The 22,857-nt window shown below is 40.0% G+C and overlaps 1 protein-coding gene across 4 annotated transcripts in view; it reads left to right on the top strand.

The window, feature by feature from the left end:
* LOC116735761 (coiled-coil domain-containing protein 136-like) overlaps positions 1-22,857 on the top strand; it is a 40,295-nt gene extending 17,438 nt beyond the window's left edge. For 2 of the 4 annotated variants that reach the window (XM_032587857.1, XM_032587840.1), the window contains exons 2-9: positions 4,115-4,438; positions 8,580-8,654; positions 9,466-9,768; positions 12,612-12,729; positions 13,066-13,342; positions 13,454-13,585; positions 16,214-16,326; positions 19,379-22,857. In XM_032587857.1, coding sequence (XP_032443748.1) covers positions 4,153-4,438; positions 8,580-8,654; positions 9,466-9,768; positions 12,612-12,729; positions 13,066-13,342; positions 13,454-13,585; positions 16,214-16,326; positions 19,379-19,391 — 1,317 coding nt within the window. In that variant the 5' untranslated portion in view covers positions 4,115-4,152 and the 3' untranslated portion in view covers positions 19,392-22,857. The remainder of the gene's footprint in view (positions 1-4,114; positions 4,439-8,579; positions 8,655-9,465; positions 9,769-12,611; positions 12,730-13,065; positions 13,343-13,453; positions 13,586-16,213; positions 16,327-19,378) is intronic. The other 2 variants (XR_004342429.1, XM_032587849.1) reach the window with 2 other exon arrangements.

The raw sequence follows: 22,857 nt of genomic DNA, 5'->3' as shown, positions 1-22,857 counted from the left end.
TGAGCACAGCCAGATTTATCCATGCCGAAAGTCTTCTCTCTTCCACCTTAAAATTGTTTCATTGTTTTCATTTTATGAAATTTATGAGAGTTAGTCATTGCATGAGCTTAAACCAATTTGCTTGAGCACTCTTCCAACAAATCTTGCGATGTCACAAGTCTTAAAATGCCACACTAGTCACACTTAATAGCTGCAAGACGGATGCCCTCTCTGAGTCATTAGAGGGGGGAAAGTAGTTGAAAATCTTTATGACTGACACTTCAGTGGAGGAAACCTGAGTGAGAGCTGTGGGGGACGGAAACTCTCTGAAAGATATGAACTTTCTCCATTGTAACATTTATGAAGTAGAGAATTTGCAACCTGTAGTCGCTTTGTGTTGAAGGTGACTTATTATCAGCTAGGCTGTGACAATCGCTGTGTTTTTTTAAATGGTGTTGCAAAAGTGCCTGAAGTGAGGAATAGAAGGGAGCCATTAAATGTGTGCAGCGCAGTCGGTAACAGCTCTATTTAAGGAGCTTCAAATAATACACGGCAAACGATGTTGCACCATGGGTGTGGTTGTGCTGTTGGAGAAAGGTGTTATGGAGTTGCAAGATGTTTGATGTGATTTTTTTTAACATTCTAATTAAACTAACAGACTACAATAACTTTGCTGTTCTAAAGAAATGCATGCAGTATGGGTACAAAACTAAAGGGATTCCTTAAGTGGCTGACATGGTTGAAGAGGCAAAAACTCATCCATTAGAGGAATTCGGGAAAGGCTGTGGAGAGAGGTTGTTGGTTGACCTCAAACTTCGTGTCCTCCATGGAGAAGGTGGAGCCTGAGGACTTGGGAGAAGGTAATTCCATTATTATGGGGTATCTGGGTAGTTATTGAGGACTATCCAATTCTTGTATCTCTAAAGGAAGAGATATGTCCGCATTCTTGGCACAAAAAACGCCTGTACTGGTGTAGGTTGGACTCTTGTCACCGGTACTGCTTGAGGTGTTCATAAATAGGATCTCAATACATAATAATTGAGAGGAGGATGCCTGGTTTGGGAACTGCAGGATCTCATCCTTGGTTTTCACAGCTGAGTGTGAAGCAGCTTGAATGAGAACATGGTTCTCAGCAGGAAAAAGGTGGACTACTCCCTCTGCTTCCAATGGAGGAGTTTAAGTACCTTGATGTCACGACTGATGGCAGGATTGAACGACGATGGGTGGAGAGATTGTGGCATCGTCTGAAGTAATGCAGATGCTGCTCTGGTGAGTTGTAGTGAAGAAAGAACTGAGCCAAGAAGCAAAGCTTTCGATTTTGCCGGCCTGTTCATATACTGACCTTGGGTCATGAGATATGTATCATGACCCAAAGAACAAGATATTGAACAGAAGGGGCTGAAATTAGCTTCCTCAGTAGGATGTCCACATGCAGACAGGGTAAACAGCTTCACCATCTGAGGGGGCCTTTGCTTTCCTGTATCGAAAGGAGTCAGCCACCAGAGATGCTTTGGTATCTGATCTGGATGCCTCCTGGACATCTCTCTTTGGAGAAATTACTGCGATGTCCCACTGGGAGGAGACCTACAGTATGTATCTCATAGGTCCCTATATACTCCTATATACTCCCTGTGGGATACATAGGGAGGAGACAACGTGTTGGGATGCCCCAGAATGCTCTGGAGGATGTTGCCAAGGAGAGGGATGTCTAGGTTGTCTGGATTAATGAATGGATGGATGGATGGATAGATAGCCATAAAAACGAGCTTGAATGAGGCTGCATTACTCCCGGAAACAGCAGAGACTATTTAAAAGAACGAATCCTTCTTCTAATCATACATCCTAGAGAATCTGAGTGATATTCAGTGAGAAGTGTTCAGTCTCTTGATGGCCATTATCTGCTGCTGGCTATACAAGCAGCTAACCCTCCCTCCCTGCTAATGTGCTCCGGCTTTTTATGACTAACTCATTACGCCAGCATCAAAGTTTAATGACAAAATAGCCCTGTGTTCACGAAACCTCTCACTTTCCCTCAGAGGCTGCCTTCTTTGAATTAACAATATTATGAAAAAAGAGAAATTGGGTCTCATGAGTATAAAGCATGTACAGGTTTTGCAAGTGCATAATAGTCATGCAAATTCAGTTCCTTGCAAATGTATTCACACTCCTTCAGTTCTTTTTTTTCATTTTGCAATTACCAGTATTTCTATTAAAGCCTTCTGAGTTGATGCTTTGCAGAACCTTTCATTGCAATAACACTTGCAAATCTTATGAGGCATGTTTCTTCTAGTTTTGTACATTTAGAAGCTGAAAATGTTCTTGTTCTTTTTTCCAAAACTGTTAACAAATCTGAGCTGAGTTTCTTGTCATTTTGGGTCAGTAGGCATTTGCATCTTGGAGTTCAAGGATAGATCCATTATGAACCTTAAGATGGAAACTGATACCTCAGCGGCTGCCACCAAGTCTTTGTGGATAATTTTCTTGACTTATATTTGTAACTTACAGTGTAACAAACATCTTAACCAGTTTTTGAGGTTTGCTATCTCAATGACACTTGCCACAACTAATGAAATCCTGCATTGTGCCTGATACCAAACCTGGCAATGTTTTTAAAAAAAAAAACTTTTGTAAAGAATTATTTTCAGAGCTGAATAATTTAGAGACTTTAGTAGTAATGGAAACCCGTTTTTTGTGGTTGAATTTGAAGCAACTTCTTTTGATTTTAGTTCTACACTATTTTAACTGTTTGTGTACCGTGTACTTATTGCAAATGCCAAATTTGGAAAATAAATCTGATTTTCAGTAGAGTTTAGTAAACTTCAATTGCTACGGTAGCTATGTCTGACCTTCCTGCTCTTCTAGATATAACCATCCCCCACAGCACGATTCTGCCACCACCATGTTTCACAGGGGAATTTGCGGTGTTGGTAAGCCGTTTTGATACCTGAGGCTTGGGAAATTGTTTCATAAAGTAAAACTTCTCCCCACTCTGCGCTATAGTTGCATCCAGTCAGGAGGGAGGGAGAGAAATAATTATCTCAAGAAGTGAAAGCATCCCCAGAGTGATGATTACACACCGGTGTGTATGGCTCCTAATTAGGTAGATCTGTAGTTAATACGCCACCCCGTCCCCTGCTGCTCCCTTTTTCCTCTGCACATCTCACTCTCCCTCTCTAAGTCGAACTAACCGGCAGTTCTGTGGCACTCAGACACAAATTTGTAACGCCGCGTCTTCATTTAGCCGTGAAACGGACTCTACCTTAAAAGAGCGCGCTGCCGAGAGGTGAGAGAGAAACGATGGCGGGTCAGTGCGTCTGCAGTGTGAGCAGACTTCTTTGGAGTGATACTGAAAAAGGAGCGTGAGCAATCTCTTTCCCTAAAGAGACCAAACTCCCTAGAGGAGGCTCAGCCAACTGATCGGAAAGGCCTCGATCATCTCCTTTTGTCTGTGCAGGCCTCCTTACATCTACATAAAGCCTCTTTGCATTGCTCTACCTCAGTTTTGACATGTTTGTTTTGCTTTACACATAAGCAGTCATGTTTGTATCGGGCTGTGAAATAAGCAAAGATAGGATTCTGTAAAGGCTGTGTGAATGTGAGAGTCGCATGTGTCTCATCTGTCTTACTATGAGTGGTAGCTGGTGTTGTTATGGACTTTGAGGTGCATTGCTGAATGGTGAGTCATAGTGATTGCTTCAGCACACTGACTCGCCCCCACCCCCTTTTTTTTTTAGTATTCTTTGCCGCAATGTGTCAGCTAACTCACTCCACCTACTGGCTGAATATTTGTATTCACAGTGCAGCTCAATGACTTTAACTCTACATCCTGATTGTGACGCTGTAAGTTGCTTTTAAGGCGAGTGTTGTATTTTTTTTCCCAAACATTTTCCATTTTTTTCCTTTAAATACGGATTCACAAGCAGATATTTATGATTCTTTCACGATCTTCAGATGACATAAGTGGAGTAAGAGTTGGTGCGCAAAACAATTTGTGCCACTTGGATCACACAAGATGGTGCTGTTGTTTCAAGCATGGCTGAATCCAGAGAATGACAGAGATTTTTTATTTTTTTTTTCATAACACATCAACCTCTCCTTTTTATCTCTCTTTCTATTATCCGCATCCCTCCATCAGATGATCCCAGCGATCTGAAAGCCGCCAGCAGCCCGAACATGGACAACGAGATGACGGCCAAGGAGAGAGGCGTCCTGGAGGAGGACAACGAGAAGGAGGAGATGGACCAGGAGCGGTCCCAGGAGGACGAGGGGGAAGAGAGGAAGCTGAGGGAGGAGGAAGGGGAAGGGGAAGGGCTGGAGAAGAGGAGGAAGGAGCAGGAATTGCTGACGGAGGAGCAGGAGCTGGAGGAGCTGAAGGCCCAGGTTCTGCAGCTGCTGCTGGAGCTGGACGAGGCCAGGGAGACGTCCAACAAGCACCAGGAAAGTTTCCATGAGTTGCAAGGTGAGAAATCCAGCCTTGATATGGAAACCTTATTTATAAACTCGTCACTCATCATGTGGAGAACCATAATTCAGCTAATCAACACACCGTACAGTGCTGTGGAAAAGTATTAATGCCCTTCAGACAAATGCTTTTCTCACCGCCACTTTAAATGTCAAGATTTTTGCACAAGTATTTTATGTGGTAGACCACCGGGTGTGATGAGGAAGATGAAATGCTGAATTGATTTTCAATGCAATGATAATCTCTACCGGTGTAGCTGCAGAAATGCACAGATCCAGTGGAAGAATCTCTCAATAGGACTCCACAAATCTGACCTTTATGGAAAACTGATGTATAGAAGCTGTAAAAAGCACAATTTACAGTTTGTCATGTTTGAAACAACTGAAACTTGTGGAAGAAAGTCAGATGTACTATGTGCTGCGCATATGTGGAGGAACACTGATGCCACGGTTTTCCTCAGTGTATCATAAGCCTGGCGGGCCACCAGGCTTTACTTAGGACCCCCCCCAGGCTTAGCATTGCCTATTTATTTATTTATTTTTTTATGTTTGCATTTTTTAAGACTTTATAGTTGGTGTTCAGGTAATTTTCCAATCACACATAATTATCAAGTGATATTTTCAAATTTCCTGTCAACTTTAAACATTTTTTAACTCAAAAACACGGCGGGCCACTGGATGAGTGACTGCCAAGCGCCCAAACCACCGGGTTTAGTAGGTTTTCTGGGGGAAACCTTGGATGCTGGGCACCATCTTGAGCCAATGGTAACAAATGTTGGTAGCAGCATCATGCTGTGGGGATGCGTTCATCCAGCAGGGACAGTTGATAAGTTAATAAGACGATGGCTGGAGCTAAATGCAGGTGGACACCTGTTGACTTCTGAGAACAGTCAGAATCTGGAATTTATTAAAGGGTGTTTGAGTAAAGGGGGGCTGACTACAAATGCACAACCTGCCTTTCATGTTTTTGCTTGCAATCTGTATTTTTTGTCATTTATCATTTTCATTCAGCTTCACAATTCTGCCTACTATATAAATGTAAAGAACATTTCAGAAAATAAAGAATTGTATTTTAGATACAAAGGGTATTAGTAAAGAAAGATAAAGAAAAGAAAGGAAGACAACATGCTGAATGTTTTTCGCCGATAACTTTCAACTCTCTAAAAAAAGGATCTAACCAATAAAATATTTTGAGCAATATTTTCAGTTTATTGTGTTTAGCATTCCCTCTAGGTTTAAAACTCTACTTTATATATAGTAAAAAAAAAGTCTAAGTTATTTGACTCAGCTTTACTTGAACAAGATGCCTATCAAGACCAACAAGCAAAAGTAAAAAAAACCCAAAATGACAAAAACCCAGAAAAAAACTGCTCTCTTTCTTCTGAACAGCTGAACTCCCCTTTAAAGACAGATCAGTCTCATTTAAATGCAGCCAGTGACCAGCTCCATCCAGCTCCATTGTTCATAGCTGCTAGACGGGGTGTTTTTTCACACCTTAGAAATGACGGTCTTAATGCTGAGGGAGCCTTGCAGTGAGTTAAGCCCGCAGGTATGAGGCCGCTCTGAGCTCAGCTTGTGTTTATGAGTGTGAGCATAAGAGTTCACCATGAGCTCAGTGGTTTGTCTGGCAGTGGTGCGGGCGGTCCTCTAACAACCACGTGTTCACTGAGAGAAGCTTCTAGACCAAGTGTCCTGGACCACAGTGACAAATGGCTGTGGGTTAAGTCAGGAACAACCAGAGACTCAGTGTGGCTAGCACTGGGGTGATTCAGATGCATTTTTCTCTAACAGTGTAATCAAGCCAAAGCTAATTAGACATATATGGAGACTTTGGTAATTCTGCATGACTCGGGCCACAAAAGAAATGCTTTTCAGTTTGGAAGAAGGAAAGATTATTGATTATTTTGGTGTGTTTTATATTTTGGCTTCATCTTTATTTTAAGGCCTAGCTAAGCACATTGGGGCATGTTAGCAAAAGCTTCAAGGTAGAGTAAATGGTATTTTAATGTCTGTTTTAATTTCTGCCTGAAAAAACGAGTTTTTGCTCTGAATGAATGGCTCCTGTGTTTCACGCCGCACACTTTGTGTTTGCAGATCATAACAGCAGCCATTAAATTTCACAGTAATCTACATAATTAGTGCCTTGAACTATTTCAAATCCCACCCCCCCTCGCTTTAGCTGAAAACTTCTATGTTAGTCATTCAAATTTTATTTGGTAAACCGACACAAAGTGGCGCATAATTGTGAAGGTGATGACAAAGTGATGCCAGTTTTTGAAAATAAAAATCGGAAGCGTGTGGCTTGAATTTGTTTGCAGCCACTCTGAGTCAATACTTTAAAATCTAGAGGTTTTGAAAGGTTTCTGTGGATAGTTATTTGGATTTAGGTCTGGTTTGAATATTTTGGGTCTTTCTCCTGCTGATAGTAGAATTTCCGCCTCGTGGAGTCTGATGTGCTTCCTTAGCTCTGCAGACAAAAACCCTCCCCACAGCATGATACTGTCACCATTATGCTTCACCAAACAGAACTTGGCCCAGTTCTCAACAAGTTGTGTAAAGCTTTTGCATTTTTGTTTTATTCCCTAATCCTGCTTTAAACTTCATCCTCAACCTGTTTTCTGTGCTCCTTGACCTTCATGATACTAATCGTTCAGTTATGCGCTCTAACAATTTGTTTAACTGGATCTCATTTATGCGTATTAGCAAAAAAAGAAGAAAAAAAAAGGTATAAATACAAATTTTAACTTATACAATGTTTTTTCTTCTGCATATTTTGGCAACATTCCATCATCGTGGTCGTCTGACTTTAAACCCAGGCCCACTCTGAAGTGTGTTTTCTGCTTTTCTAACTCCCATTGGATGTGACATGATGAAAAGTAATGCTAGGTGTCTGTCCTGCAGCTGCGACTATTAAACATTTGAGCCAGGTTAATGCTCAATTTTAATGCACTGATCACCCAGTGCATGGCTGGTTTAGTACACTTGGTGTTAGATTAAAATACTTTTAGAACTTGGGGAACGGCAGATAATTTTTAATAAAACCCCTAAAATTGACATACAGGACACTTTCTTTTTTTTAATAGCATGATTCAGATTGGTTGTATTAGCTGTAGATGTTAAGGTACTCTCCTTGGGCATTTTTATACCTGTTCAGGATAATAAAACCATATTAAAAAAATAATCTTAATGATCTGCTGCAATGAATCTCTGCCTTCATTTGAAAGAAGAAAGAGGAAGTTTGAACACTGAAGCAGTTTAAACGCATAACTACAGACATCAGTATAAACTTTGGGAAAGATGTCGGCAAATGAACCACATTGACGTGGTTTTGAATAAAAGTTTTATTTGATAGAATTGTACTTGGAAAGTTTAAAACAATAAGTTAAAAAAAATGGCATTTCAAAACTTAATTAAGAATAAATTAAATGAAACAAAAATGTAATTAAAAGTGAAAGAAAACAAAAAAAAACTCTTAAACAACATGCAAAATTCAATTCAGTTCCAAGTGGACAGGTCTGGACTTTATGGGTGAGACAAACTAAAGAGGAGTTTGAAACGCAACACACTTGTTAGCCATCTAAAAATGGCATTGGGTTGCATTAAATAAGACATGTGACCTTGACTGAGACCAGCAGCAGGGAGGGCTAAAGACACAGAGACCTGGTGACTCAATACTGCCTGGATTATAATACCTGTCATATTTATACAGGGTTTGCACTGTCCTGAGGCATTTCGTTTTCTCTGTCTTTCACCCAGTTGTAGCCTCAGCAGTCTGCTATCTGTCCTCAGCACTAAATCCCACAACTCTGGTTGAAAACTCTGGCTGGCACAAGTTATGCAAGCAGGAACCAAAAGCTAACGAGAAAAAAAAAAACTAAATAAAAATAGCAGTGAAATAAATCTGTGAAAATAGCAACCAAAAACAAAAAAAAAAAATTCTTATTATGAGCTGCTATAACAGGAATACCAACAGAGAAATATGCTGAAGGTTTTCACTGTGGCCTCCAGTCAATGCATCAGGTTCCAGCAGCTTATCGAGTCTCTCTCTCTCTTTCTGGCCTTCTGATATGTTGTGTGTTTCTTTCTTTTCTCTTACCTCTTCACACACTCTTCATCTCTTCTTTCTCACATGTCCTCAGGTCTGCTGGAGGATGAGCGATTGGCCAGCGCCCATCAGGCCGAGGCCTTCACTCGACAGATCCAGAATCTACAAGGTATCACCAAAACACAAACCTCAGCAGATAAAATCCTTTGGTTTGTCATGTCACTTTTTCTGGAGTAAGTTTTTAAACTGAGAAAGTTCTTATACTGTACTCTACCTTATACAAGTTTTACTGTATGCTGCTTTCTCACTCATGGTGCCCAAAGAGTTGCTCAAAGAACTGAACTGAGTAGCCTGAATCATCAAAGAGTCATTCCAACCAATATTTTCTACCTCAGAAGTGTTATAGAAGTCCAGCTGGAGGAGGATAAATGGCAAAACTTCAGGAATGATGCCTCTGTAATAAATTGAAAATATAAAAAAATTGTACAGTTGTCGTATTTGATATTTTTGTATTAGACAGTCAAAAATTATTCAAATAAAACTTTGAAGTGGCTAAAGTCTGAAGTGCAAATATCAGTTAATCTTTCTGAGATTTTTCATGTAAATATAGATACTACTACTGCTACTACTACTAATAACAATAAATTTTGTTTATAATGCCTTTAATATTTTTAGAGCTCAAAGGGCATGTAGAAATCTAAGTTATACGTTCAGCAGAGTATTTTCTCTTCCTGTAATTATTAAACAATCCTAACTTTATCTTGAAAAATCTATAAGGTTACATTGAGTTACATCAGCTCTGCATTGTGCAAGCACACACCACCCACACAGAAACACACACAGATCCACAGTAGCAACAGCTCAGGTGAGATCACACACACACACACACACACCTACACACACCCTCAGGTTGACAGCACAGCCTCTCCCACACACACCCGCCTTCCATAAAGAAACACTAACATCTCGCTCTACCCCAGCCCAGCTGCGCTCTGTGCAGGAGGAGATGAACAGTTTGGAGGAGGAGAAGGAGAGCGAGCTGGCCGAGGCCCAGGAGGAGCTGCGCGTGGCCCAGGAGGAGGTGCTCCTGCTCCAGCAGGCGGCGGAGGAGGCCGCTGCCGAGCGCGAGAACGACATCGCGTCACTGCAGGAGGAGCTGTGCCGCCGGCGGGCCGAGCTGCAGCGCCTGACCGAGGAGACCCAAGAGTACGAGCTGGAGATCACGACGCTGAGGGCGGAGATCAGCATGAAGAGCCAGCGGCGGGAGGCCGAGAGGAGAGAGGGTGAGGACATGAGGAGGAATCGATGTGGTGCAGAAATAGGAAAAAATAAAACACAAATAATGCTTACAAATGGATCTGGTGTCAATAAGAGACAGAGTGAAAGACGGGCTTTTAAAATCAAATGTACCCTTTTCTCTAAAAACCACAAAGAATCTCTGATGAGCCATGAAATAAACACAAGAGTTTGGGTAGTCCTCCCTGACATCATGTTAGCATCCTGCTGTCAAGTACATTAATCAGCTTTAGGCTTCAATAAATAATACATCATACAGATGTGATTGCAAATTGTTGGGAAGGGGAGTGGCGCATGTGTGTCGTTTGGATACCAGGAACATGAAGTCATGACAGGGAGGGACACACGAGTTCACCGCCGGGTTCAGCAGCTGAGCCAGAGGAAGGGAATCTCATAGTTTTCTCTGTTTAAATTTTTTCAATGAAAGAAAAGAAATCAGCCTAACTTTATGTTTATGCAAACAGAGGACATGGCGAACATGTGGTAGAATGCGCTCTGGTTGGATGATGAAACCAAATCTAAACTTTTGGCTTACATGCCGTTACTTTGTGTGGAAGAAAACTGACATGATACATCACCCTTAAAAACATCCTCCTCACGCAGCCCCAGCAGTTCCAGAAACATAGTCATGGATGCTGTCGGTTTGCACTTCGTCTGCAGGTTTTCAGAGTTCCAGCCATTTTACAGTGGAGAACTGACAAAAATGTCAGTTTGTTGCTAAAAGCTGGTAAAGAAATACCCTAAAACAATTTTTGGTATAATTCTCTTGAATGGGTCATTTTTTTTATTATGCAGACATGATAAAATATGGTTAGCTGTGGCTATAGAGGAAGAAATAAATAACCCAATTGATGCTGAATATTTACTTGTTTCTGTTTACATACAAGTCATGTTTAGTTTTGCAGCACAGCTGTCTGCTGCAGGATGGTAGAAGAAAATCCCTCAATCAGTTATGTGAAGGTTTCGGGATAGTTTTGGATCAATCAATAAATAAAGTTTCTTTATGTAGAAATTTTTATACAAATTGAGCACAAATTAGATTAAGAATTAGATTCTTAGGTGTTTTTCTTCGATTTAAGAAAAGCACCATTCCATACTATACCGCACCGCACTATACCGTATTGTACCATACCATACCATACTATATCATACCGTACCATACTATACCATACTGTACCATACTATACCATACTGTACCATACCATACCGTACCATACTATACCGTACCACACTATACCATACCGTACCATACTATACCATACTGTACCATACCATACCGTACCATACTATATCATACCGTACCATACTATACCATACTGTACCATACTATACCATACTATACCATACCATACTATACCATACTATACCGTACCATACTATACCATACTATACCATACCATACTATATCATACCGTACCATACTATACCATACCATATCATACTATACCATACCGTATCATACTATACCATACCGTACCATACTATACCATACCATACTATATCATACCGTACCATACTATACCATACTGTACCATACCATACTATACCATACCGTACCATACCATACCATACTATATCATACCGTACCATACTGTACCATACTATACCATACTATACCATACCATACTATACCATACTATACCGTACCATACTATACCATACTATACCATACCATACTATATCATACCGTACCATACTATACCGTACCATACTATACCATACCATACCATACTATACCATACTATACCATACTATACCATACCATACTATATCATACCGTACCATACTATACCATACCGTATCATACTATACCATACCGTATCATACTATACCATACCGTACCATACTATACCATACCATACTATATCATACCGTACCATACTATACCATACCGTATCATACTATACCATACCGTACCATACTATACCATACCATACTATATCATACCATACCATACCATACTATACCATACCATACCATACTATATCATACCGTACCATACTATACCATACCGTACCATACTATACCATACCGTATTATACTATACCATACCGTATTATACTATACCATACCATACCATACCGTACCGTACTATACCATACCGTACCATACTATACCATACCATACCATACCATACCGTATCATACTATACCATACCATATGGTATGGTATCGTATGGTACGATACTATACCATATCGTACCATATGGTACGATGGTACCCTATCGTACCATACCATACCGTACAGTACCATACCGCACTATACTTTAATATAGTATTATAATACTATAATAGAGTATCATACTGTACCATACAATACCATACTGTACCGTACCATACCATACCGCACCACACTATACCCTATCATACCATACCGTACCATACTGTACCATACCGTACCACACTATACCCTATCATACCATACCGTACCATACCATACCAGCTATATAATATTCATTCTCAATCACACTCAAGCAGATGCTTTTACACTTGTGCCAAAAAGCTACAGGATGTAATTCCCGCTTCAGGCTGACCAAAACTACTTATTGGTCAAATTAAAATTCAATAAAATAATCATTGGAAGCTGTACAAAGAAATGTTGTTGTGTATTTCATTGCCTATTATTGATACATTTTGCTGAAGCCTCCCAAGTACAATTGTCTTCAACCCAATCTGTGCACCGGTGAGCAGGATATGAGAAAAATTAGGCCTTTCTTTGAACACTAAGGCATGCATAGTCTATTAATAGGCTTCGATGATATCTGTATGTTTTTTCATGAGCAAAATGTGAGCCCTTCTGTCTCTTGACCTTTTGCCGTCGTCTCTTTTAGGTGATGTAGACCTTCTAAAGGAGGAGTGCCGTATGCTGCGGGAGGAGTGTCAGACCCTGAAGGAAAACAACAGGGGGCTCACGGAGAAGCTGCAGCTGCTGCAGAGACAGAGAACATGGTGAGAGGTCAATGGCTGCTCAATCATGAGCTGTCCTCGTTTCGTCAGCTGGTGGGGATACCCTCTGGAATACTACCCCGAGGCACTGCCATGTGTCATGTAAAAAAAACCCTCCCACCTGTTTATTTACCGCAGCTCATTTAGAATACCCCAGAAGTGCCTTGTTGCTTAAATTTGCTGTACAAATAAACCTAGCTCGATGATGCATAAATACTGAAATAATGTTATTAGTTGATGTGCAATTGGAAACAACTGAGATTTAAATGCCACCATTTAGTGTTTGAACAAATTCTCCCAAGCGAATTAGAAATGGCGTTTTGAATCACTTCTCCACAGCTCCAGCGTCTATCTGTCACTCAAAGAGGAGGATGCAGTGGAGGGCGAAGAGGTGAAGGAGGGCGAGGTTGGCTCGGGTGAGGTCACGACCGGGAGTTACATGACCATGACCCAGTCTGAGAACTGTCGCCTGGTGGATGCCTCCATTCAGAAGAACATCTCTTTTGACGGGAAGCCGGTGACGCCGACAAGCTGGAACGGCGGGATCGGGGAGATCTTCTCACTGAGAGACCAGCTGAAACAGGCCGAGGAGAGGGCCTCGCAGGTTCAGAGAGAGGTACGACACCTCGGCAAGATGTTCATATTTAAGTCTGTCGACATGTTTTGTGTGGATCAGAGGCTGGACATAAGATACAAGGAAAAGGTTTGGATCTTTTTTTTTCACCAGTGTGACGGTCTGAAGATGGAGCTGCAGGAGCTGCAGATTCTGTACGACAGCAGTCAGAGGGAGAGGGAGGAGCTGGAGGAGGAGCTGCAGCGCTGCAAGGCGGAGCTACAGAAGCTGTCAGGGGGTTCTCAGGTGAGGAGTGACCAGATGTCATTGTCAAAATGGGAAAAACATGAATTACAAAATAGTGTTAGGCGTGTATTATGTTTTTCAGTCATATCTATACCCTTTTTTTTTTAGATTTTACATATTACAACTAAAATCTTCAGTGTATTTTACTGGTATTTTATGTGAGAGACTGACAAGATTGTGAAGTGGAAGGATAAGAACTCTTGGATTTTAATGATTTCTGAAAACTGTGTTTTTATTCATCACTGCCGAGTCAATATTTGGCAGAACCATCTTTTGCTCCGGTTACAGCTCATTTTTGTAACGTTTTAAGGCAATTTACCACATTGGTGTCGAGTAAAGCATAATTTGACTCTACAATTATGAACTATTTTGATAATTGGAAATAATTTTGACAGTATGTTGGACTGTCGCATGAAATCTCAATAAAATTTGTGAAAACATTCCAGGCATATGAATATGCTTATGCCTATGCTTATGCTTAAGACAATATACAGTGCAATTCTGAACAAATGCACGTTAAAAATGTTGGCATTTACTTTATGACATGCATTCTCTCTAAACTAACTTTTCAAACCAGACATTTTCTGCATAATGAAAGAAATGCTTTTTCCTCTGCAGCTACAACTAACACATAGCACTCACATTACACCTCGTTGTTTCCTGTGTGTGTTGCTCACTTTTTATGTGTCCCATACTGTGGAGATACACGTTCTGATATGAACTGATCTGGCCTGTCGGCTCATATCAGCATTTGCTTTGCTCTTTGGGCCGGGGGAAATCGTCCCCTCACGTCCACGCTGTCTGTGTCCTGACCTCTCTGTGACGATGGTGCTTGAATACTGTTGATGGACAAAAACACTATTAAATAAAAATAAGAATGGAAAAAAAAGATTATGGATGACTAAATAAATTTTGATTATCAAAATATTTTGAGGACCCATTTTAAATGTTTTTTTTAAAATTCTATTTTGCACAATTATTATTTCAACAAAAAACTTAAATGCAGTTTAATTTCCATATTAATGTGTTAAACGATTTTTCAGAGTGTGGGGATGTTGAGCTTTCCATAACTAAAGGTTTATAGCGCACTGACGCTAATGTAGCCCGATTTTTCTTTTATACTGTTGAGCAAAGACATAGAAAAATGTATTTTTTCTATTATTATTATAGTTTAAAAGAAGTAAATGTTATTCCATGCTGAAGCTTTGTTATTTCTTTAAAAAAAACATTTACCTTCCAGTCCAAAAATTCACATTTTTCTAAAATGAAATTGCGTAAATAATTTCAAGGGAGATCTTTTTTATATTTACCTACTCAATCTTCACACCACATTTTGTTAAAAGAGACAAAGCGCTTAAATCTTTGTAGAAGAGTAATCAATTAACACATAATTATTCTATGTTTTTCTTATTAAAAGACAGAATCTCCTAGAGTATGATTTGAATGGTGGATAAATATTTTTGTCTACTCTCAAAAACACTCGCAATATTTAGCTAAATGTAATCAATGTGTGCGTGGAAGTCTACAAACTTTAGAGCAAAGTTTTTTGTTGTCCAGCAACAAACATCCAATGAAAGCATAAAGTGTGAACAAAGACAAGTACTTTGTTTTGAACACGATTTTCTGCATGTGGTGGCAGGCTAAGAGTAGTATTTTGATGTAAAGTCACGCAAACGGCTACAAAGGACTTCAAACCTCCCTCAGGCTACAGTTTGGATGCCTCTGCTTCAAATTGAGCCGGAAGGAAAACTAATTACTTATGCTCATTCTGCTAGTTGGTCATGTCTACTAGATGGGGATATTGAAGTTTAAAGAAATGAGTCATATTGGTCATGAAACAGTTTAATCTCTGAACAAACAGTGACCACAATGACCGACCAAAAGCCGTTTGGCCTTGGGAGAGAGGAGAAATCTTTTTATGTCTGCAACCTACATACTAAGCTCTATGTGGGGAAATCAACAAGCTTTTCAACTCTTACAGCAAGGAAATAAACAGCCAAACACACGTTTCCTTTCTATTTCTTGTTTATGATATTTATTCATCTTCTAAATCTGGGACCAATTAGGTAAAAACTGAATCCATTAGTGCTCAAAGACAAAACAAAAACAGGACGAAAAACCAAAACCTCATGTTTTGTCTTCAACAGCAGTGAAGCAGTGTGTCTGCGTCTTTTCAAGCTGTCTACCCGTGCCCGTCTCTGACGCTGTCCTTGTTCTCTGAATGTCCATGACCTCTCAGCCTGTCAGACGACAAATTAGCGGCATAACGAGGATAGAGAGAATGAAACGCCTCCAAACCGTCCCCTCACATTGTTTCGTCTTTCTGTTTCCGGGCTATTCAAACCATCACACGCTTGACAACAAATGCCGCGCAAATCCTGAGCACACATTCTCATCTTGACTTAATGCTTATGCCATCATAAAGTTACTCATTGTCTGCTTTATAGGACGTTTAAATTGCTCCATTGCTGTCCTTCCCCGTGTTAATCCCAGCATTAGACCATGTCTCATTTTTTTGTGATTGTTCTGGAGTGTATATTTATTATTATTTTGTTTCTATCAGTTCATCCATTCATTCACCCCTGTCACCTCCATGGTCCTTGTGTTTGTTTTCTGTTCCCTCCTCAGAGATTCATCCATCCATCTGAGCACCCTGTTCTCTCCATCCCCTTCGTAGGAATGATTATAATTGTGGCTGTGGTCTGGTGCTGGTTGTCGGAGCTGGCGTCCCAGAGAGCAAGGTATGGCAAGGAGCTTATCTCTACCTGATGCATTGTTTTGTTTTTTGTTTTTTTTGCTAATCTGGACATTCCTAACAAAACATCACCTGAGATGCTTCATAGAAAATCTTCCAGTAGAGCTAAGCAAACTAGCTAAGTATCTAATTAAATAACAAATTCAAAAAGAAAGTAAAGAAATGACTCAATTGTGGCAAAAAAAAAGAGGAGGATTCTAATCTTTAAGCAAAAAGTTTTAAAACAGTTTTACGAAAATGAGACAAATCACCTCTGCAAATTATATTTATTTGTTAAGTATACAAGCTTACGGCTGTCTGCAGTAACCATTGTTGTCCTGATCTGGGGAGGCTCAAGCTGTAGGGTCCTCACAGACATTTTCTTTTCCAACCAGGATTTCTTGAACCTGAATCCATCTTGATTCCAGATAATGTAGGTCATATTCCTTTAAGTTTAGCCTCCAAACAAAAATTCAAGGCCTTTACCAATTTGTTGTGTCCTCCTTTCCTCTGCTTGTGACAGGAAATAATCTTTATTATTATTATTATTATATGTCAAATGCTATGTCTATTTAATTAATTAAAGCATTTTGTTGCAAACAATTTGAAGTGGTGGTTGAATATTTTTAGGTGCAACTGTTTAATAACGTCACTCCTTTTTGTCAACTTTTACAGATTATTGAAAGACTGTGATTTGAATTTGTTCTGCATGTTTGAAATATTCTAATCTTAATCCAGCAAATCAAAATGATATGATTTAGTTTTATGACGAAAGCTCAACATGACAGGACGGGTGGGCAGTTTGACAAATCAGAACCAAAACCCTCTAAATCTCAAAATGCCCTTTCGAGTTTTAGAAAAGAAGAGTCAAAAGTTATGATATTATCAAGTTTACAGGTTTGTAATCGCCTTTATTTTGATCGTTTTAACTGTTGCACGATGCAATAGGAGCTTTTATTGCATTCGGTATAAGTGCCGTCCTCTTTGAGGCGCATCTGCACTGTCTCCAGTGACAAACATGACCTCATAAACATTTATTTTGTGTTCAAGTGAAAACATGGCATCAAAAGGCCATAAGAGGGTTCCAGGTGCGCCTCATAAACTTTAAAATGTGCATTACTCTCTGCAGCAAAGATCTGGAGACTTCATGGTGTATCAAAGTTCACCAAATATACAAGATAAACATTTAAATATCCATATCAATAGATTAAAACAAATGTTCATAGCTGTTCTTGTTATTTATTTATTTATTTTTTATTTTAAAAGTATTTTTTTGTTCTTGAATGCGGTTTCTAATCAGTCAGGCACCGGTGTAAACGTGACTTAATATTAAGAACTGAGAGGTAATTACTTTCATTAAAGATTTTGCTACTGTTGAATGCCAACTTTGAATTTAAAGTAAATCCCTGGCTATCGCTCTTGCCAGTTTTTATATATAGGCTAAATAAAAGGCTCTTCTACTTTTTATTTAAAATGTTTTACAGCTTTAAGAAAGACAGAACTCTGTTGGCGATGTTTTATGATACACTTACTGACAAAAACCGTTAAATGCCCAAGTTTGGACAGGCTGGATGAATTTGGCTCTCGTGTACAGCATGAGGCAGTTGCATTGTCCAGTTGCTCTTCATGTGTGGTGGGTTTGGGTCATTTTTCTGTCTGAACCATCCAGCCATTGTAACCTGACCTCTATTAAACTCAGTTAAGAGCTGAGGAAGACGTCTAAGCAGTTTCTGTCAGCGAGTGTGCGACGACGCGGCCCAGGCTGCACTTATCTCGGCTAACACCGAGCTAAAAACATCTGGATACTTGAGTTGTGAACACCACGTTGTGTCACGTTTATCCAGCGTGTACGCAATCAGAAATCTGAAAACAATAATTAGTGGTTTTGTGAGGGTGGGTTGAGATCCTCACCACAACCGGTGGAGTCTGATATGCCTGGATTTGCCTCGGTGTTTGTAATCTATTTGAAAATGTGATGTTCTGTAAGATGTAGAGTTCCTGTCTGTTCCTAAACAAATATTCAGATTTCCTAAAGATGTTGAACTATTCTTCAAATGTCCTTGAATACAATTCCAGTGAGAAGTTAATATTCAGTCCCTGTGGGGTGTGAAAGTCACACTTTCTAGGCTTTTAGTGGTACATCTGAACTGTTCCTTTTCCATGGCGCAAAAAAAATAAAATAAAATCCTTTCAATCAAAAACATGATTTTGGTGAACAAATCTGAATTTTCTCCAGAATTAACATGCTTGGATATAAACACCTTCTGAACCGTTTGGTCCCTTGGAGAGTTGGACCTGTGTAAATGAAGTGGTTCATTTTTGTCATCTTGTATGGACCTGCCTTTGAGTAGTGGTTCAAAAGTGATCAATTTTCCATCGGACCCAAACTGCGACCCGTAGACCAAGTAAACAAAACATGATCAAAAATCAATATATTTAAGTTTGACCATAATTTGCAGCTGCCGTCTGCAGAAGGGTTTTATGGTTAGTAGACGTAAAGTTTGAATCAGCTGTCCGTTCTGGCAAGAGGAAGGATCAAAGTCACTGCATCCACTGTCGGATTTGGTGGTGGCAGCATCATGGTGTGGGTTCTGATACAAGTCGTACTAGCATGCTACGTACATAATGCGGATGCAAAAATGAAGAAGGAGGACTGTCTCTAACTCTTAGCCCAACTAGTAGCTGGCTAAAACTTGCACACAACTGCTTGTTCCGACAGGACAATGATTGCAAAAGCAAATAAAAAAAACTGGGTTTAGATCAGATAAAGCAGGTTTGGCCCAAACCTCAACTTAATTGAAAATTTATGGGCTATGCTTACAAGCTGGATCTAAGCAAAAAAACATCCATCCAGGATAATGTTAGAGTTTTTTTTTTTTTTTAATCGCTACACCAGGAAAAAAACAAACAGCTCAGGCACGTCAGTTAAAGACAAACATTTAAATGTACATTTAGATGGATCACCGGCTTGCCCGAACTTTTTACCAGAACGAGGGTAAAGGCAAAACTTCTCCAAATGTCCTAACACTTCCTGTCTTTCTGTCTGTCTGTCCCCTCAGGGGAGTGAGGTAGGTTGGAACTCCATTGTGACTCTCTCCGCAGCCACAGCCCTGCTACTGGCAATGGCCGGCTTGTTGAGAGCTCTCGTCCGGTGCTGATTGGATGGGACGGACGTCCGCTTCGGACCAGCCTGCGTTCTCGCCACCTAAGCCGACCGAACAGAAATCATTTCATTGTAACACGTGAAAACGTGGGAAGTTTGTTCTCCAGCGAGATGGTACACGAAAACACGGACTGGGAACGATGGGCTCGGTCTAAGCGCTGCAGCCCGAACGAGAAGTAATCTGTTCAATAGACGTACGCTTGTGTTGTGACAGTCCTCTGTGAATATGATCTTCTTCTCTTTTAATATGTGACATGCTTGTTCTTATTATTCCCTAGTTAGGATGTAATTACTTTGTAAAATTGAATAACTAAATTTTATGTTTCTTCTTGTGTTAGGTAGGTGTTTCTGATAACAATGAAAATAACCCTCTGTCTGTAAGTTTGAACAAAGCGAGCTCAAAACGTGACATCCAGTCAGTTTACACTCCTGTATTTATAAATCCCTTCTTCTTATTGTAAAACTCCAATAATGATCCTCTTATGGATGAAGTCAACTCCTCTTTCGCCTTTAACTCACAATCGTGTAACAAAGCGCTCTCGCTTGAATTGTCGCACTTCAAACTTTCCAAATGAAACTCCTGCAGTAAAATTTTCTGAAGTCTTTATCTTTCCTTACCAAACATTTCATCGGCTTTCTGAAGACAATCCCACACAGTAAATGGTCTAACTGATGAAGAATGGGATCAAATAGTTAATTTATTTCAGTAATTTTGTTGAAAAACAGGGAAATTCAGGGGTTTTAGAGATTAATTACACACAGAGGAATTTGTTTGATGTCTCTTTGTCTGTTGATTTTGATAATTATGGCTTACAGCTGACGAAAACCCAAAATTCTGTTTATTTGAAAACTTGAATATTGCTTTAGTCTCATAAATCGGTTTTAGTGCAGAAAAGTCGACCCACTAAATACTACGCCGTGTCCTATGCAAGGCTTCTTGTGCATGAATCGCCACTTCATGGATTCACTCTGGGCTTTTGGTCAGGCCAGTCACGGTCATTAAATCAGCTACTGATTTGGCAGCGAGGGGAGGAAATCTGCATCTCCATAAAGCTTGTCAACAGAGGGAAGAATGAGCCGCTCCAATGTTTTCTTGTAGACATCGGTTCCAATTTTGGACTTTTTGACACCAGCAGACGACACGCTTCCCAAAACTATCAGAATATCTGGAAACTTTACACTCAAGCGTTTTGGATTCAGTTCCTCATCACTCCGCCAAATTCAAGGAACTTTTAGCACCGCATTTTTTCATTCCGCTCAACTTTCCATCGGTGTACTTGCATAGAGCACCCTGTGAGCGTCTGTCAGTGTCTGCTGAACAACTCTGTAATCTTCCCTGTTATTTTTCAACATTTCTGAATGGAAGCAGTATTTTCATTGGTTTTATGTAATCTGCTAATATTCTCAGAAACTGAATTTGGGTTTGCAGCAACTGTAAGCTATAATTACAAACTTTGCGACCATAATATGATGATATTCTAATTTATTGAGATGCATTTCAGTCTCATGTAAAAAAATATATATCTATATTTACTCTGTCAGGCTTTGTTGGCTAAATGTTTGGGAAACCTCCTCAGCTTTTTAAAGGTACACAGTTAGAAAAGGATTACTGCCAGTTTCAGTGTGAAGATCGGATAAAGTACCAAATGTTTTGTTTTGAGGATCTATTAGAAGTTTAGAATAGGACGTGATTTGTGTCTGAATCTTGTACATAGGAGACCATAAAACCTATCTAAGTATCATCGACTGTTGACTTCTGTATGTAATCAAAGGACATAGTTTACATTTGTGAAATGTTCTTTTTTTTGTGACAATCGCTTCGAACTCAAAGCACGCTAGAAACGCATAGAAGCACAAAACTATATTTATGTCGGTTATGTGACTTTGGTTCCTTCCTATTTCCTGTAAATAGAGGCAACATGCAGTACTATGGGAGAGAGTTCTTTCTTAAATCCATTTGTACTAGCTTTGTAGAAAGTTAATTCTATTTTAAAGAGCATTGTATATTTGATAGCCAAACTCTAAGCTATGTAAATGTTTATTTATGGTATCGTTAGTCAGAGGACCACTTTCCAGACGTCTTTCTTAAAACCCTCTGGCAGCCGTCGCATGCATTTACCCAACATGAAACCTTCCTTTTTTTTGGTCAGTCTTCTGAATTCCAGACACTTTTATTGTCAAACTGAGTTTTAATGAGCTTTATCTGCCTTCAATGAGATTTTATGAAGTAGACGCGTGCCACAGGACTGCAGCTGCCACTACTTGACCCACCTGTCACAAGAACCGAAGTCCTATTAAATATTGCATTATGTTCAGCGCCTTGCAAAAGCAATCATTCGCTCTGAATGCCTCCACGTTTTGTCACTTTACAAACTGCAAACTGCATTTTATCTCTTTGGCATTTTATGTGACGGGCCGACGCAAGGGACTGCATGAAGTGGAAAGAAAACGTTCGCAACTCATCCAAACTTCAGTCAGATTGAAGGGAGAACATTCGTGTTCAAGTCTTTGGACAGACTCACATTTATACTTTAACTGGACCATTCCAAAAAAGAAAAATGGTTTAAATAATTTCCTTGTACGTCCAGCTGTATGTGTCGGGTCGCTGTTGGCCACAGTCTCTCGCCGATTTCCCTCCGTAAAACTGCAAGAGGCGGGAGAAAAATACTCCCCACAGCATAATACTGCCTCTACCATGTCTCAAAGTGGGGCTGGTACATTCAGGGTGACCTGCAAGTGTTGGTTTTCTGCCACACGGTGTTTTGCTTGTTGGTGAAAAAGTTCCGTTCTGCGCTCATATTGTTTTGTAACCCAACTCCTGTTCTCCACTGCGTCCCTAGGTCTTCATGATGCTGTTTGTTCACGAACGAACCTCTGAGGCCTTCACAGAACAGCTGGATTCATAATGAGATTAAGTCACACAGGTGGAGGTTATTCATGTAATAGGAGACTCTTGAAGCCAATTGGTTCCCCTGGGTTTTATTTTGGGGGTAACAGAGTAAAATGGGCTGAAGACAAGCGCATGCATCCTTTTTATTCCGTGTCACAATTATGAGAAGCGTTATGTCAGTCTTACCCGATCCCCATGAAAGTCCTTCAAAGTCTGTCTTTTGAAATAAAACAAAAACGTGTAAAAGATCAACTAGTACAAACGCCTCTGCCGGGCAATTTAGGACATCGTCTTGATTTTTATTCTCTTTCAGAGTTCTTACTATTGTTTGCGATGCGTCAATGTTGCACAGTGTTTCGAAGCTCGCCGCTTTTGCATATTTATTGCGTTGTTTCGTCTTCAATATATAGTCGCGGCTATTTTGTTACCCGGATGTCTATTTTGCACTGCGAATGAGTCGAGAAAATAAATATATCCAACCCACA

This window comes from Xiphophorus hellerii, chromosome 2, assembly GCF_003331165.1.
Source record: "Xiphophorus hellerii strain 12219 chromosome 2, Xiphophorus_hellerii-4.1, whole genome shotgun sequence".
Lineage (NCBI taxonomy): Eukaryota > Metazoa > Chordata > Actinopteri > Cyprinodontiformes > Poeciliidae > Xiphophorus > Xiphophorus hellerii.
The sequence above is the reverse complement of the archived record's forward strand: the minus strand, read 5'-3'. Positions and strand labels throughout refer to the sequence as shown.